Raw genomic sequence first — 20,000 nt, forward strand, 5'->3', positions numbered from 1 at the left:
TCATCTCAAAAATTAGGCTCTTGTGAATTCTGGAAAATCTTTAACAGTATCTATAATAAGGGCAAAATCTGTTATTCCACTTCTCTTGTATGGTTTGGATTTTGTCAACTCACCTAAAGACTAGGCTGAATTGTTTGCTAAGAGCTTTTCATCAATATCATCTCTTGATTCCACTAGTTGCGTTCTACCTGATATAGCCAACAAACAGGTTGATCCATTCCTTGACTATTGTATACTATTGTCTTGTGGTCCAGACAACATAACTGTTATAGTCTTGCAGAAGTGTTCTCCGGAGCTGTCGCCTATACTTTCAAAACTATTTAACAAGTGCTTATCAGAGCCTTGTATTCAAGCCTGCTGGAAAACGGCATCTGTTATTTCTGTTTTCAATTCTGGAGAGCAATCTTACTCAATTAACTACTGTCCCATTAGTCTTCTTCCTATCACAAGCAAGGCTTTTGAGTCTTTAATTAACGAAAACCTAATCTCTTATCCCGAATATAACTTACTTTCTGACCATCAATATGGATTTCGATCTTCTCGTTCTACTGCTGATTTGTTAACGATAATAACCAATAGGTTTTATCATGCATTAGATAGATGTGGAGATGCTATCGCTTACAACATTTCCAAAGCTTTTGATAAAGTTCGGCATGCTGGCCTCCTCCACAAGCCTTCTCCTTCTAGTTTACCAGATAACATCTTATTGAATCCCTCCTTACCAATCTTAAAATAAAGTTGTCCTTGATGGACAGCACTCAAGGTCTCAAGTAAATCTGCATGCAGATTTACTCTGGGGATTCATCTATGGCACAAGCATTTGTCACTTTGTAGGACATTGTGAAAGAATAAAAGTATCCAATGCTAATCCAACCAACTCCTTTGTTCAAAAAGTATGCATGAAATAACGAAACAATTGATACACATGCAATTTTTTTTTAGACAATTTGAAAATGTGTTCAAATTAATGAGCCTTAAAAATGCAATCTAATAAAGTTTTCTTAAATAATTAGATTGAATGCTTTTAATAAGTTAATTATAAGTAATTCTGATAATTATAAATTAGAAGTAATAATTAAATACTAATTAATTTTACTGAAGTCACTGATTGATGTTTATGACAATAGTTATAAGTAGACAGTAATTTAACATAACAATCAAACACATTCCAAAAGAGATTATAAAACAATAGTGAAAGATTCTGAAAAGTTGATGTAATAAACAATTTAATTAAAAAAACAAGCAATTATCACAAAAAAGTGACAAAAGTCACTGACAAAAATTTGCTAACAGTGTGTCAATAAAGTTTCTCTAAAAACTTAAAAAACTCTAAAAACCAAACATTTATTAGTTAGCAATCATCAAACGCCTTATAAAAAAATGTTTATAGAGTCATGACTTTATGCCATGTATATATATTGAATATAAAAGTTTATCAACATTAGTTTGATTCTATATTTTATATTTTTATCTATATTTATAAACATTAAATTTTTTATTTAATATATTGATTATGCTTGAGACTACTATTGATTCATTGTATAACTTTTCATTATTATCAAAATTAGTTACAAATTTCGATATTTTCATTTCAAAAACAACCTTATCTAAAGCAAAAACCTGTTTTTTAGAAAAACTAAAGTTTGTTTTTCATTTCTAAAAAATAATTTTTTTCTAAAAAATAACCTTTTATAAAATGATTTAAAAAAATGACTTTCTTTACCTTTCTTTACTTCTGCTTTCTGAATTGTGAACTCATCATTAGAAATATTGGCTTTACATTTACTTAGATTAGCTTTATGCTTCGATGAACTACCAACACATCCACTGCATCCAGTACATGGCTTGTGATTTTTATATAAGAAAAAGGTTACAGGGAGTAGCAGACGTTTTGCTTCATCCCTGTGCTCTAATGATGGTTTTACATCTAATGTAATTTGCACTTCATCATTGATAACTTCTTCAAGCTCTGAACCAGATGGCTTTAAATTATCTGTCCTATAGATATATGTTAAGTTACTATTATTTTTAAATTATTCTTAATAAATTTTCAACAATTGTAAATAAGCAATTTTTAATTTAAATCCTAAGAATTGAATCCTATAGAAATATTTCTATAGAATTTAATTTTTTGTTTTTCATTAATGAACATATAGTGTTTATATAAAATAATAAATTTGTTAATTTATTATTCTACACACATTGTTTTAAATCATAGTAAAAAACTAAAGCACTTACACAAAAGAAATTTGAGTATATCATGCAACTTGTAATTTTAACATATTGTCATGTTGCAATATATAAAAAAAGCTTTACAAATTCATGATTTTTTATCTGAAATTTTGAAGTCTGATAAGTCATTAGCCCAGGCATTGCTTCGGCATTTTTTTAATAGTTTTAAAGTTTGTTTTAAATCATAACTTTTTTGTAGAGATCCACAAAACTATTAAGCTTTTACAGCATTATTATAAAAAGAAAAAAAGGAATAAAAAAAAATTATCATTGTGGATTTCTTTTTAAGTTACGAAACCAGAATATTAAAGAAAATTTATATTTATTATGTAATATTTATATTTATTATAAAATATTTATATTTATTATATAATATTTATATCTATTACAGAATATGATAACTTGAATTTTGTTGAGAGATTTTTTTGGAGAGATTTTGTTGACATGTTTTTACTTTATTGACTATTTTTTAGCCATTCTTTAAATTCTGTTCAATTGTTAAATCCTTAACAAAAGTTCAACTAAGCACAACAAAACCCTTAACAAAAGTTCAATTAAACATAATGAAACCCTTAACAAAAGCTTAGCATATGCCATTTATGATTAAATTATACACAAATTTCTGAGTAGTATTATATTCTTTCAATAAAAAACAACATTAAAGATAAGTTTGATATACATATATATGATATATACAGTTTTTTTTTATGGTAAAGAAAGTCTTTATCGCTAACAACAAATTGTTTTTTAGTGACTAACTCAATATTTCCTTATCCTTTTAAGTAGTAAAGTTTTTTATTAAGTAAAATTTTTAATTAGTTTAGTAATTATAATGAGTGAAAAAAAGTGTTGCAAAAATTTTATTTTTTTCCAACACGTCTATTCAACCTTATTTATTTGAACTAAGAATCAAATCAAGCAAGGAAAACAATTAGAAACAAATTTACGATATAGAAAATTTTTATAGTTTATAGGTTAAATGTCAACTGAAAGACACTAATATTTTGAAGAACTAATAAAACTGCAAAATAATTAAAATCCACTTCTTTACCAACTACAAAAAAAAATTTGACATGACCAGAAAAAAATACAATAGGAAATAGCAGCAGTATAAGGAGGAGAAAACCATGTGGTAGAGTGAGGCTTAAAATCGACAAGAAGGAATAAAAGTTTTCATGTTTGTATGAGCCAAAGAAATTACATTAGATGAAACTTTCATCAGCCCAAAAGTCAAAGAAAAAACTACAAAAAGAATGCCAGTCAGTAAACTGTTTATAATCTTAACTTATTATAAAAAAACCTAAAAATTCTCTATAAACAAAAAAAAACCTACTCTAAGTCATTATCTTCATTTTCTTTACTTTCCCATGATTCTCGCCTGCTACTACTCGCGTAAGAAGGTTCATACTCATTATTTTCATAACCAAAGTCTTCATCTGGATCATAATCATAATCTTCACAGGGATTTTCATCATCATAGTACTGTCCATTTTCATCATAATAATTGCCATCATCATCATAATAATCAATCTAAATATATTTTGAAATATTTGATGTTTTTGGAAAATGTTGATTTAATATTTAGACTTGCATTATACATTTTTTATTGTAAAATGATATAAACACATACACCATATATACATATACATTCCTATATACAACTATGAATTCCTGTTTGGATAACACCTATGAAGACACACTGAAATAGCCTTCTGCTACGTTACAAAAATTAATGTAACAGAAGTAGTATATATATATATATATACACACACACACACAAACATACACACATATATATACACATACACACAAAAAAAAAGGAACTAAATTAAAAGACCTGTTCAACGTCTTCACCATAGTAATAATCCTCTTCATAACTATCATCATTCTTTTGTTCATCTAAAGAAGCACCTTCAGCATCATCTACTCTTGGTTCTTCTTGATGTCCAATGGAATCAAGACCTGTTGTATTTCCAGTGAAAAAGGTCTTTTGTGGTGAGACAGAAGTCCAAAATGACGATGGATCAACAGAACTATTTACTACACCTCTTTCAAAAACAGGTAGCTTCTCCATTCCTGGTATAAGGGGTTTAACTGGGGTTGTTGGTTTGTTTGAAGTCTGCTTTAACAGAAGTGATGTCATAATTGGAAAATTTTGAGCACTTATGTCACTACCTGTTGAAACAATCGAACTGGTGGATGATGAAAAACTGAAACCAGAAAATATTGAACTAGTTTTTGTAGAAGTTATTTCAGAAGTGGTTGTAGTATTAAATTTAAAAGAAAACCCGGCAAATGGATTTGGCTTAGTTTCAACAACTTTTTCTTCCGAAAAAGATGGATCTAATTTAAATTGGAAATCTGAAGAAGATTCAGTAGCTGATATCAGTGGGGTTTTTTGTGATAAAAATGGATTAATGGTATTGGTAGATGATTTATTTGCAAACACAAAGACAGGTTTTCCCTCAGGTGACAGTTTAATGTTGTTTGTAACATTAAATGAAAACACTGGAGTTGATTGAGTTGATTTATTTTCTGAATTCTGAGAATGAATACTTGATGCAGTTTTTGGATTAGCTGTTTTACAAGCAAGACATTCATTGACCTCAGTTGGATTTGATACTAAGCATGTATTACAACTCCAACTTCCAAACTTTGACTGTATTTGAATTGGTTTACTTTTAACATTCTGATCAGGACCTTTCGAAATGAATTTTTCTGTTCCAGATAATTTTTGAAACTTTAAAAAGATCTCTTGGAACTCATCAGCCTTTTCTTGTGTTCTAAATTTTATAGTAAATTGTTCTGGTTTAACATCTTCATTTGAAGCATCTGCTGCAGTAAACCATGACCATGCAGCTTGAGTGCCAGCTTTTTTTTCTAAAAACATCTCTGGTGTAATAACATGGTTGCAACAAACACGAAAAACATGATCCCTGCGCATTGTTATGCGAGCTTTCTTTGTTACATCATTCCATAGTATTTTGACCTCACCGATGCCTCTCTCTTTCCATTGGTTACTATCTTTATCAAAACGATAGAGCTTTGCACGATGCACAAACTTTTCTTCTTCTCCTTCCTCCCCTGTCACAAGATTATTTTGTGAAGTTAACTTTACAATAGGTTCGACATAAATATCATCTAACTCTAATGCAGGAGTATTTGGTGTTCCTTTAACAGATAAAGGTCTTTCTTTCTCCTGAGGCGTTTTGCTAGTATCATCTTTTAAGGTAGGAGCTTCGATATCACCACTTTTTTCACGAAGCTGCTCGACATGCTCAGAAAGACCTTAAAGTTAAAATTTTAATTTTTTGTTTGAATACTTTTTTATTACTAAATTTAGTTCAACTACGAATGCTTGATAGTATATTTATATATAATATAATAAAATATAAATAAACTTATTTATAAAAAGGAATAATAAAAATTTTTTACTCAAAGAAGTTTTTAAAAACTAAAAAAAAAAAAAACTGAAAAATAATATCCAAGTATTTCTGTTACTGAAAACACTGAATACTTTTTTTACTGAGATTAAACAAATATACACACCTGAGAAGTAACCTTTTTCAAAAGAAGGTTGAGGAGAAAATGAATCCCACCACATATCCGAACCTTGTGAATCAACACCATTACTGCTAACAACAGGAGTCATTGTACCAGAACAGGATCTAAAATAGAGATATAGCTCTAAAATCGCAATAGGAATGACTAACATTAAAAAATAAATGTGTAAGCAATGTGTTTTTTTGAAATACTCTTCATTTTTCAAAACTTTCAAAGTTTTAAGTATAATGAAACTAAACTAAACTCTGTTACATCTTTTGTTGCTCATGAAGTATAATATGGTGTAAAGCAACAACAGAAAAATTATGTAATAAAAACTGTGAGAAAATAAAATAAAAAAAAACATTAAAAAAACAATGCAAAGATCATATCAAATAAAAAATATTGTTATTTTTACAATTTTCTTAAATAGAGGTCTCCAACTGTTCAATGCAGTTTTTACACTATTGTCCCTGTCTAAAACTATTTAAGTATAATTGAAATATTTGTGTAAAGAGGTTTTTTTATTCTTGTTCAAATTATTTTTTTTTATGATTATCTGCAGATAATATTTTTCAGCATTTCATCTAGTCAAATATACCATGACACTCTTTACAATGTTCATTAGCTTGATATGCATACCATTAGCAGTTTATGCTTTTTACTAGATGCTTAATTCTTCTTGGTAAAATTCTCATTTTCATTACTCCAATATAAATTCTTCCACAAAAATATATAAACTTAAAGGTTTTCTATTCACCATTGAGATTGTTGCAGCTTTTTTAAAATTAGGCAGTGTTATAAAAACAAGTTTGTCTTTTTAACACTGCCTAATTTAACAATGTAATGCTCTAAGTACTTTACAGTTTTAACCCTAGAGAAGGTCCTAGACTATAGCTTTGAGAACAATGTTATTTTATTATTGCAACATTATTTCCTGGTTTGTTTTTGACTTCACTGTCAGCAATGTTTTTATTTAGGGAGGCAAATTTATTAAAAAAAAAAAACTTTAAAGGTAATTTGCAGTAATTTGATTTTTTTGACCATCTTTTATACAAATAATATAAAATGAAACTCGTTACTCGTCATTTTTAAGAACAGATTTTGGTGGCTTGTGGTATAAAACTATTTAAAATTTGGTAGCTTTATTTTATTTGGTGGCAATGGATCATATGCCAACATGACCCCAACATAAGGCTAATATTGACTAAATACAGCTTCATTGAGTGATATCAGTTGGTATTGACATTATATTATGTTGCTATGTTGAACAATACAAGCTTAACATTAAAATTTTATTTATCAAATTGTTGATTGTTGATAGATGCTGAACATATTCACCTGAATCAATGATTCTTGATAATAAATGGAACTCTATAATCACACTTTCTATGATCAAAACCCTTCCTATGATCACACTTTCTATGATCAAAATACTTTCAATATATCTGAAGATAAAAATGGTTTTGGATGCAATTCTTAACAATCTTTCTGTCAGTGAATTAATACTTACTAAATCAGAAGTTGATCCTGTAAAGAGCTACCAATAGTTTTTACAATGAACTAATTTACTTTTTACTAAAAACAAATTAATATCATAATTATTTGAATTATTTAAATAACTTTCTGAAAATTCAGAATTCAGAATAAATTCAGTCTTTTTAGCACAATTTTCATTTTCACACCACCTATATGAACAATATTGCATTGGATAACTAAGTGCTCTAGTGATGTTTCTAAAGGTTGTTTGTCTACAAGGAGATTCTTGTAAAAATTCCCACATTTCTTTTAATAGCTCCATTCCCACATTTCTTTTAATAGCTAATTTTAATAGCTTAACAGTTTAGCTCCCACCTACTTGGTTTTGCCCCTGCTTTAAAACTGCCAAGAATGATGTGGTTACTACAAGTTCGAATATCTATAAATGGATGAAGTTTTTCCTCTTTCCTCTGTTCCAATAAATTATCTAGAGAAAGCAAACTTACACTTGGCCTACCTGATGATACCTGTAAAATTTTCGACTTATCTATTTTAAAAATACAGCTTAGGAATGCTTGCATAACCTCAGATGCAGTTGACCGCTACTTGAACCCTGATTTAAGATAACAAGTTTTAACCATAGTTTTAACTTTTAGTTGTTTTTGTCAATCAAACTAAAATTTGACCCTTCTGAAAAATTTGGTTTATAAATTCGTCAAATGAAACAGTGTAATATGGTTCATTAGATAATGTATATAGTAATTCAATTTATAAATAAGGGAGCAAGTCCAAATGTTGCAATATAACTGGCCTTGGTGGGTCCACATTGAAATATCTTAGTAATGTCACTATCTAGAAACACTTTAATAAATAATTTTCTAGAATCAGTTAAAAATTCATTGAATATTTAGAATACACAATATTAAGAATAATAAATATTTTTTGAAAAAAATATTTATTTTAAGATATTTTTTAACTATTCTATATTTTAACTATCTATAAAAAAAAAAGCAGTTTATAAGCCAAAACTTTATAAACTGTAATATTATACCTTTTATTTTTATAAAAAGTAAAATAAATATGTTAAATATTAAAAATATCTATATATCTATATATATATATATATATATATATATATATATATATATTTTTGACATCTCTTTTGTACTATATCATTTGTAAAAAAAGACTTGTGTCGAAAAAAAAAAAAAAAAAAAAAAAGCATTACTTTTTTCACCCAAAAAAACAGAAGTGCTTTTTTAAAATTGAAACAAATTTTATTTGTTCATCAAATACATTTATAAAAAATTTTGAAAACACTATTTAGTATTTTATCTAGAATTTACATAAAACATTCATTTTTTCTATATTTAATGTAATTATTTCATCTAGAATTTAAATATTTTTTTGCTTTTTTTTTTGACATTTATATTTTAATTACTTTAATTTAGAACTTGATGTTTTTATTTTATTTCAAATAAAACGTTTGTCTTGCTTTTTTTTTTTTTTTTTTTGAATTAAAATAAAACGTTTGTCTTGCTTTTCTTTTTTTTTTTTAATTATTTTATATAGAATTCAAAGCATTCTTTTTGCTGTTTTTATTTTAATCTCAATAGCAATCTAAATATTTTTTTTTTAAATCTAAACAGCAAATAGGTTTTTTTTGAACTTATAAAAAAGAGAGTAGATATTTGAAATAAACAATAAATTGACAAATGAGCAATTTCCAGGAATTTTTTAGAATAACTAAAAAAAAATTCCAGGACTTTCCAGGATTTTTAAATTCAATTTCCAGGATTTTCAAATTCAAGGACTTTCCAGAACTGGTGGGAACCCAGAGTATCAATTATTCTTTTGATATTTGAAACGAGTTTACACCATAATTAGAAAAATATTTTTTAACTTATTTTACATTCAACAAGGCTGCAAGTAACCACGATTCAAGTTGTGAGTAGAAAACAAATAATATTATTAAAGAACAAAATAACAATTGATAAAAGACTTAAAAAAAAAATTAATTTTTTTTTTTACTAATTTTGTACAACTGTGATCAAATTTATTACTATTAATAAAATAACTCTGATACTTATTACTAAATTTCTAAACTAATTTTAACAACTTAATACTTCTAATTCTAATATATCACCTTAACAACATCACCAAATTGTTTTCTGTTTCATTTAAAAAAAAACTAAACTCAAAACTTTACCTAGTATGAGCAGTTGTTGGCATATACACTTGCTGTGGAGCATAATGCACATTAAGCATATTATAAGCATCTGGAGTTTGAATCACTCGAGGCAAAATACTAGATGAAATTGGTTGAGCATTTTGATAAACAAAAGATTGATTACAATTAACTTGAGAATCCATTGGTTGAACTGCAGGAGGTGTAAAAGGCACCATACCTTTTTTAATAACAGATACTTTAGGAGTCATTTTTGAATTAAGTGTATTATTCACATCTAAAGGTATTAAAGCAGGTTGAATACCACTTTGAACAATTAAACTTGGATGGACATGAGGTGGCATATAACCCGGTGATGGATACGCATGAATCACATTTTGCTGCTGGTATTGTATATTATCGATTTGTGCTTTGTACATTGCAAGAGTTTGTTTTAAACTTTGATTTTCTGATTCTTTCGCGTCCAGCTGCTGCTGAAGAATGGTTCTCTCAAATGATGAAGTCTAAATTTTTTTTTAATTTTAAATTTTTATTGTCAAAATAGTCAACAAGATATATTTATAATATAGATATATATTGTACACATTTTTAAATAGTATAGATATATTTATAATATAGAATTATATGGTATATATTTTATATAGTATAAATATATATTTATGTTTAGTTAAATTATTTAAAAACAATTTATTATCATTATTTATTTGATACATAACTTATACTTATTTAAATTATTTTTTTAATTTTCTAAATTGAAAAAAAAAATTTAAATCAAAAAGACCACTATGAAAGAGCTTGTTTATTTTATTACCCCCTCGCTCAGTTCTATAAAATATGTTAAGTGCAATATTAAAAACTATAAAATTAATTTTGATTTTAGACCTCTTTTTCAGAGATCAAAGCTCTATTTTTTATTTATTATCCTTTCTTTATGTCTCAAATAATTGTCAAAAATTCTTTTTAACTTATCATTTCATAATACTAAACAACAAAATTTGAAACAAAAAATTTTGAATTTCCAAACCTCTGAACTAGATGTGTTAAACATTGAATTCTCCAAATAAACATCAGCATCTTCTGGTAAAAGAGCATTTGAATGTGATTGCAAAAATAAAGATCTTTTAGTTGATGGTGTCTTATCATTTAATAGCTGCAAATCTTGGAGCTGTTTAATTAAACTCTGCTTAAGTTCGGATGAATGGTCTGCATTAGATATACATATAGACAACTTTTCTTTTGCTTTAGTCACATAATATAAATAATCTTTCTCACCCTCAAAAGTTTCTAAATCACTTTGAGATGCTAATTGAATATAAATCTACAATAAAAAAAAAAGTTATTACAAAAATGTAGAAAATATAAATTACATAATTAAGTATTAAAGACTCTTAAAAACCATTACCTGTGCTTGGTTGTACATTGAATGAAGACTTTTCACTTCATTGTAGTACTTCAGGGCATCTTTTAAATTATTATTTACCATGCTAGCATCAGCAAGCCGAATGTAATTTTTATTCAACATGTTGACAACATCATCAGGCTATTAAAACAATCAATGGAATTATACTTCTTAATTAAACTTTAAATTTGAAAATCTTATATAAATTATTAAATTCATTTATATATCTCTCTCTATTTCTCTCTCTCTCTCTCTCTCTCTCTCTCTCTCTCTCTCTCTCTCTCTCTCTCTCTCTCTCTCTCTCTCTCTCTCTCTCTCTCTCTCTCTCTCTCTCTCTCTCTATCTATATCTATATATATATATATATATATATATATATATATATATATATATATGTATGAGCAAATGACTGGGGTTGATATTTGACTGGGGCCCGAGCCGGGTTTAATAAAATATTGCTGGGGCCGGGTTTGTGACTGGGCCCGCATAAACATTTATACATCCTAAAGTACATTTTATTTTTTCAAAATTTATGTTTGATTTTGTATATATATATGCATTTATAAACATCATTATAATCAACATGATCATGATCATCATAATCTTCATCATCATCATTGCTATCATCATCATTGCCACCATCATCATCGCCATCATCATCATCATCATCATCATCATCATCATCATCATCATCATCATCATCATCATCATCATCATCATCATCATCATCATCATCATCATCATCATCAGCAGGCTTAAGCCTTCCTCTTTTATGCTGTTTCTCTAATCACGGTCAATGCTCAAATAAGCTATCATCTTTATTACAATAAACCAAAACTCATTCTTGCTTGGTTCTTCCTTGTTGTTGCATACTTTTACTGTATCTGTCCCTATTTATTAAATACTGGCATAAATATATGCCAGAATTTAATAAATAGTAAATGTAAGTATAAAATTATAATATATAAAGAATTATAAATTTATTTCTAGCCCCGGCTATCAACCCTTGCTAAACATTATAATTTTTCCAGGGCAGATTTGCAAAAAGTCTCAAGTCAAAAAAATGAAACTACTTGGAAAGTCAATTATTAAATGTAATATTTAAATAGATGATAGGTTTTAGTATATAAAATTTATAAATGGATAAAAACTCAAAAATTAATTTTTTTTGCGACTTACCACCATATTTGTTTATCTTAAGTTGTTTATTTTTATGAGTATATTTTTTAAATATATATTTTTCAAAATTTATAAAATGTTTGTAAAATTTTTATTTAATAATATTAAATATATTTGCTTTTTAAAGAAATTTGTTACTGTTCATTGTTTTTTTCTTACCAATGTATGCGAAAGTTTTTTCTTGTCAGTGTATGTGTATAGAGGACTCTTGCTGTAATTGGAACAGTACATTAATTAGAAATCTTGGATTTTTTTTCGGAAAAAAATGTTTGATGGCTATATAGTGCATTTTTCTAGTGTTACTTTCTTTTATGTCTTATTTTCTATGCTTTGAGAGATTTTGAAAGATTTCCCTCAAAAAATGCACATGCACCGTTAAAATAGTCCCAAGTTTCCTTGAGTGGAATTATAAAGTTTCCCTTACTTAATCAGTGGTAAAATCAAAGAGTTAAATACTTCAGGCGTGATTTAAAATTAAATAGTTACAATCATAAACCTCAATAATACTATTGTTATTGAATTTTAATTAAAAATCACTAAATAGTATAGTATTTAGTGATTATCAATATAGAATTTCATTTTGACCTGGCAATTTTAATCGTATTACAAGTTTTGAATGAATTGTTTAAATTATTGAGATCGGTAATGGAATGGAGTTAAGATTGGAATTGGTTAAACAGTTGAGGTCGGCAATTCATTTCCAACCTCAACTGTTAGAGGTCGGCCCTCTCGTTTCTAAAAAAGTTTTCGTTGGCAAAAAGTTGCCCTCCTCGTTTCTATGTGTGAAAAAAATTCACACATAGAAACGAGGAGGGCAACTTTTTGCCAACCTCAAAAACTTTTAGGTTGGCAGTTACGTCAGCAATGCTGACCCTAATTCTAAAGGTTGTACATAAATATACATATATATACATACATACATATATATATATATATATATATATATATATATATATATATATATATATATATATATATATATATATATATATACACACACATATATATATATAAATTAATTAGTAAAAACACTTAACTAATATTCTTCAACAAGTTGTTTCAGCATCAGTGGGATCATCAGGAAACTACTGATGGTGATATATATATATATATATATATATATATATATATATATATATATATATATATATATATATATATATATATATATATATATATATATATATATATATATATATATATATATATATATATATATATATATATGTATATATATTGTACACACATACTTTTGCTGGTTTAGTTTCACAATGCCCGAATACATTTTGCTCATGTTAAGTTTCATGTTTTAATGTCCGTAATAATGTAACAATTAAAATTTTTTATTCTTATAAACTGTAATAATTTATTGTTCTATGAAGCTGATAAAGGGAATAGTAACCTCGACTCGGGCCCTGTAGGTCTTGTGAGGTGTTGGTCTAATGGAGGTGAATACAGTGAAAAAATAATATAAAAAATTTTACAATTATTTTTATTAAATAAGAATATTTAAATATTTTAAACATAAAAACATAATCATATAGACAAAAAATTAATTAATTACTCATTAAATACTACATCTTAAATGTTTTTGTGCGTGTGTGTTTTCTTTCCATGTCATAATGAAAATTCGCAAAAGTTCACACAAAAAGGCATTTCAAAAATCTTATTTTTAAAATTCCTGATATAATATATATAAATGATATAATAATCATTATTTAAATCTTAACAAGCTAATATTTTTTCTAACATGATGCTATGCACTGTTATTTATTGTTATGAAACAGTATGTGTTGTTGTTATGAAACAGTATGTGTTGTTGTCTTTTATTGCAAAATTATATACCTCATTTATTACCAAAACACAAAAATGTTTAATCAAAGTCATTTTACTATTTACAAAATTTTTTTTCAAGAAATTATTTCTAGTCTATGTGTACATATGTATAAGCATATGTGTACATATGTAAAAAGGTATGCGTAAGTATGTATGAACATATGTCTACATATGAATAAAAATATATGTACACAGGCTTTGGCAGAAACACAAGCCTCAACTTGTCTCTGCATATTGAACACATTCATTCAAGTTTTAATAACAAAAGTCTTTTCTGCCTACTCTCTTGGATTTCCATGCAAATTTTAAAAGTTTAAAAAACTTTTTAGAATCTTTGAAATTAAACGGATTGCAAATTTTAAAAAAGCAAGCCCACTAAATTGGTGCAGCTCAAAACTCAAATGCAAGTATTGTGAAATACTGTATAATATATACTGAAATAGCCACAAGATCTAATTAAAAAAATGTATAGATTCCATTTCGTGTAGAGCATTGCCATGCTATAAAAACAAAAGCGGCCAAATAAAATATTAAGTTTTCTTAGAATTTAAAAGATTATAAGTGCACAACAATTTTAGGTATCTTTTATTATGTCACTCTTTATTCTAATTAAATTAAAGATAATAAATTTTTTTTTTTTAATATTTGACACTTTGTAATTCTGTTTTCTTTTATCATTAAATTTTTTTAAAAAAAAGATCAATCAGTCTTTTATTGTTTTCAAACAACACTCATCTGAAGTTGACCAAGATAAAAAAAAATTATGCATGTGCTAATACTTTCTGAAAGCACTGAATAAACGTATGTGCACATATGTATAAACGTAGGTGTGCATATGTATAAACCTATGTGTACATATGTATAAACAGTCATAGTTAAAGAATACTAGTGTTATAATTTTTAAAAAACTTTTTATAATCAAACTATAAACTTTTTTTTTAAACTTTAAACTTTTGTGTTTGGATTTCAAAAAAAAATTAAAATCAGCACATTTATGTGCATAAATCTCTTTTTTATTTTTTTTATTTTTAGTGAAGCATAAAATAATTAATAAAAATATCAAAAACTTACTTCTTATTTTAAAACATTTAATTAAGTCAATTAGATGTCTTAAAATAAGATGATTAAGTTTAGATGATTATTTGATTAATGATTAAGTCATAGATGATTAAACCAATCAAATATCAATTAATTAATTCAATTAGAATATATATAAAATTAATGTTAATTTATTTAATCTTATAAAACCATATTTTATTTATTGCAAAACTAATAAAAAAAATAAAAGTGTTGCGCTAACATTAACTTTAATACTTTTATAATATTTTAATAAATATGTAAAAATTAACAATAACAAATTTAATATTAGCGCTAACATTAGCTTTAATACTTTTATAATATTTTAATAAATATGTAAAAAATAATAATAACAAATTTAATATTAGCGATATCTCTTTTTTAGTTTTCTAAAGTTACAAAATATTTTTTTTTATAAAATAAAACTTACGAGAATGGGCTCAGACAAAGGTAGTATAAGTGGATTATCTGTTGCTGGTAAAACACGATTGCTAAAAGAAAAAATACTTCTCAATTAATATATATAATAAATTATTAATTATAACAATAACTTATTAATTTTTTGAAAATTAATACTGACTTACTGAAAAATAGTAAAAAAAAAGATTGAACAATGATAAAAAGGAAATGACTGGATATTGTTACATGCACATTGGAAAAGTGTTAGTGCTAGTGGAGTTATGCCAGGGTGCATTACACCCCTCTATAATTTCTTAAATAAGGTCTAAACCACCCTAATTATCTATCTCTGTCGCTTAGTTTTCACTAGTAATTATTAAACTGTTTTTAAATTTGAATTAGTTTTTATTTATACTTTTACTTTTTATTTAAGTGGAGTGGTGTGTGCATTCATCCAAACTGATTTTTTAGGAATAGAGGCAGCCAAGTGAACTTACCTTGAATGCATGTTTTGGTTAGAGCAGGTGTTCTTTTAATGAAAAGCCTTTTAAAATTTTATAACCATTATCTTGTTTTTTTTTTTATTTTAAATTGGGTTTGACTGTTTGGAAAATTGAAATGGAATGTTGAAATTGTTTTTGTGTGCACTTGTGTATGTGTATACACACTGTATAAAATTGCCATCTGTGAGAGCTTTAGTACATACATTGACTGACAGTAGGGAGATTAGGGCTAGTTGCAACAAAACTTAAAAAACTGCACTTATCTCCTATAACTTAGATTTTTGTTTTATTTTTTATCAGGGGGTTATAAAATAGATCTGAGTGACGCATTAAACTAACTTAAAAATTTTATAGTTACATTAAAGGAAATTAGTATTTTCGTTGAGCTGCATTATTTTAACTATGTGAGACTTCACATATACCCTTGTTTAGTAAAATAATTACACTCAAAGATTTTAATGACTGAAGAAATTAAATAAAAAGGAATATTGTTTAAAGTAATTTATTATTTTAACTTAAGTGTTTCTGAAAAAAAAACTATTCTTATAGGTAATAAACAATAAATTTGTTTAGAAAAATGCAAGAGAAATTTTTAGGATACTTAAGTTCTGTTTTTAGGAATTAAAAACACAACATTTTATTTAAAAACAAAAAATTAAAATGAAAAATAATAAAACAAATGTTAAACAAAATTTCATAAAAAACAAAAAAAAAATCTAACTTAAATAACAACAAAAAGAAAACTTTCTAGCAATAAACTTTCATTAAAACACAAACAAGTATTACAAAAACTAAAGAATTTATACATTTCCATTCAACAATTAGATTGTTAAATTTTTTTTTTTTTATTGATGTAAAAGTAATTAGCAGATTTTCCCTTCCTCGAACTAATTTTTTCAGTACAAAAATGTCCATTACTTTTGAAATAACTAGATAAGTAAAATCAATAAAACCTGCAGTTATTTTATGATTCAACTTACTCCAAGCAATTTGTTGCAACTTACCCTGTAGGCATCATGATCATTCTAATCAATGTATGTAATTAATTATATTAAATAAATCTAATTTTTTTTATCTTTTTGTGTTTGAGAAAGATTTTTTTAACTTATTATTATTTTATTATGGTCATATATGGTCTAAGTTTACAGTAAAACCCCAAAAAACTTCAAAAACAAAAACTAGAATTTTATAACGAAAACAAAATTATTGATAACTTTTGAATTTTGTAATTTATAACTATAAGTTTTTTATAGATGGCGTGTTATAATTATAGTTATATAATGTAAAAAAAAATTTAGGAATAATATATTAAAGCCATTCTATAAAACACATTGTTGCAACTTACCCATGTTGCAACTAGCCCCAGTCTACCCTAGATACATTGACTGATGGTTTAAGCAGACAAAATGTATATAATACAAATAACAGCAAAAAACAGAAAGCCAGGTATTTTGATTAAACAAATTACTACTTTAGTGTCTTAACTTAATTTTTTTGCATGGTAGAATTTTGTAATTTTTTAATATCATTTTTTTTTTTTTTTGCATATTAGATTCTCCTTGCTTTCAACAAAAATGAACCATGATAAAAATAGTACAAAGAAAAGTAGTTAATAATGACAAATTAATACATTTTTATAACAATGTTAGAAACTAGCTCAGAATCAGGATCAATCCAATCAGAAAAATATTTTAAGTTAAAAAACATCTCGATGAAAAAAATAAACTGTAGATTTTATCAGTTTGGACAATTGAATTCAAACATTTTGTTAAACTAAATGAGTTTTTATGATTAATTTTGCAAGTCACAATTGAAATCGTTGATTGAACAAATATGTAGCTGAAAATACTTTAACTAAAGTTAGGTTTTCTTACCTTTTGTAAACTTCTAAAATTTTTATGGCTTCTTTCATGTAATAGATTGCTCGAGAATTCAAACTCTATTTCAAAAAATCATTTAATATATATTTTTAATAGATTTAATAAAAAAATGTGGAAAAAAAATTTCTAAATAAAAATAAAGAAAAAAAATGAATGAATTAAACAAAACATGAATGAACTGAGGCAAAAGTGGAAAAAAATTTGACATTTATAATAATTTATAAATTATTATAATAATATATAAATTATTATAAATGTCTGTTGACATTTATAATAATTTATAAAGATACGATAATGCTACACAATAGGACTGTAAATAAACTTTATATTATTTCATTTTATGCTGTTTATTTTTAGTTTTCCAATCTTGTAACTATTCCTTCTTAATGTTTTTTTAAGCAGAAATATATCCCCTCTGTTTCAAATCATGTCTGCTTCTGATACTTCTAGTCATTTAAACAATCTTGTTTTTTTTTTTTTTGAAAGAGTAAATAAAAAAATAATCTTGCACTTAAGCCTCTCAAAAAAGTTTCAAAAATCCTTGCATCATGATTGAATAAGGAAACCTACTTAAAATAAAGAGTGAAGGCATCATGAGCATCATTTAAAACCTTTAAATGGTACTAAAAGTACCTTTCTGCAATACATTCAAAACCATACAAACCTTTCTGCAATATATTGAAAATGAAAGAATTAGGCTTTACAATCTTTACAATCAAAATGAACAGCAAAAGTTTATTAATTACTAAAAGTAGAGCTTAGAGTATTTTTTTCTACACAATGGCCATTTATTTGGTTCAGTACCTTTTGAGCATTCTGTCATAGTGTAGAACATGGGATACTGCAGTATGAAAAAAGTAATCAGATGATCTATGTTGACCATAAAATGGTGTTCTTTCTTCTTGGTTAACAATGTAGTCACAAAATATCCCTGCCTTCTCTGTTTGTGAGATAGCACATTCAGAAAAAGTTTGATACAGAGCTCAAAAAAAGCATTGAGTTAGCTTTCAAGGTCTTAAGCATGGAGACACCAACGTTCTACATAATTCACTTGTTGACAAGGGGAAAAAATATCCCAAGCCTGCACATAAAAGTCTAAAGCAAAAAGTCTCGCAAATCGTTAAAGTATCCTCAACTGATGGTAGTTGTTTGAAGTACAGAATTTTGGAATTTCCGCAACATTAAAATAAAAACAATAAGGGCTGATGTGATCAACGGCAAATAGCTCATCAAAGATAACCAGTTCACTTGGACAATCTTTGAGAGATAAATTGTTTATTATTTCAAGAATAACTTGGTTATTATGTAAAGATGTCTTAAGAGTTTTTCTTAAAAATAAATATCCAAGTTATTACAAGGAAAACAGAAACAAAAAAGTTTACATATTTTATTGATGCTCAAATCAGAGAGCAGAAATTATTTCTGTCTGTTCAACAAAATGAAAAATTGCTTTAGTTCAACAAAAATTAAACAAAACTAAGATGAAGTACTTAAAAATATGAGAATTAAAAAAAAAAAAATACCTCCCAGTGGTCTTGGTAATCATACTCATGTTTTTTGGAGGACTCAATAGAGACGACCTATATTATTTTAAAAACCATTTTTAACTATCATTTTGTATACTTTAACTAATTAACTGTATTTAAAATATATTTCACATATTTCAAGTTTAAAATATAATAAAATGGAAAGAAAAAAAATTCCTTACTTTTTCAAAGAATGCAACTGATATATACATTAAAATACGTGGGTCAATGCTGTGGTCACGCATGCAACGTATGGTCTCAAGTCCTTTTTGTAAAATAACTTTTAACTTGGCAGCACATAAGTTTCTATAAAAACATAACAACATTTCAGGGTATCATAACATGCCAATAACAAGTATTTCACACTAGTTAAACTTAGCTAGTTAAAACAGAAAGTGAGAACTCATTAAAGTAAGAAAATACTCTTCATATTATTAAATATAAAAAATGTTTTATTTTATTCACTGTTTTAAAAATACTTTATAAAAATAGTTTATTTAAAACTGTGTTAACTTCATTAACACAGTTTTAAATGAACTTCATTAACACAGTTTTAAATTAACTTCATTAAGACATTCTTTTTAGGTAATACTAAAAATGCAACATTTAACAATTTCAGATGAGTGACAGAGATATCTTTGATTTTGATGGAGCTTCACAGAGAGCTACCACAAAAGTTGGGAAACTACCAGGTGGCTTAAAAATCATGAAACTGAGTTTTAGAGCTGAGCAGCCATTAGTATATAAAAGATAGAGTTA

General features: G+C 26.2%; 1 protein-coding gene across 1 annotated transcript in view; it reads right to left on the bottom strand.

Moving 5' to 3' along the window:
- The window catches only part of LOC100211630 (E3 SUMO-protein ligase RanBP2), a 113,520-nt gene that overhangs the window by 29,480 nt on the left and 64,040 nt on the right, over positions 1–20,000 (bottom strand). The window contains exons 20-30 of the mRNA XM_065788951.1: positions 19,424–19,547; positions 19,239–19,295; positions 17,710–17,774; positions 15,364–15,424; positions 10,845–10,982; positions 10,467–10,760; positions 9,464–9,945; positions 5,782–5,900; positions 4,070–5,520; positions 3,566–3,762; positions 1,724–1,998 (exon numbers count right to left, since the gene is read on the bottom strand). Coding sequence (XP_065645023.1) covers positions 1,724–1,998; positions 3,566–3,762; positions 4,070–5,520; positions 5,782–5,900; positions 9,464–9,945; positions 10,467–10,760; positions 10,845–10,982; positions 15,364–15,424; positions 17,710–17,774; positions 19,239–19,295; positions 19,424–19,547 — 3,263 coding nt within the window. The remainder of the gene's footprint in view (positions 1–1,723; positions 1,999–3,565; positions 3,763–4,069; positions 5,521–5,781; positions 5,901–9,463; positions 9,946–10,466; positions 10,761–10,844; positions 10,983–15,363; positions 15,425–17,709; positions 17,775–19,238; positions 19,296–19,423; positions 19,548–20,000) is intronic.

Source organism: Hydra vulgaris, chromosome 01, assembly GCF_038396675.1.
Source record: "Hydra vulgaris chromosome 01, alternate assembly HydraT2T_AEP".
Taxonomy (NCBI): Eukaryota; Metazoa; Cnidaria; class Hydrozoa; order Anthoathecata; family Hydridae; genus Hydra; species Hydra vulgaris.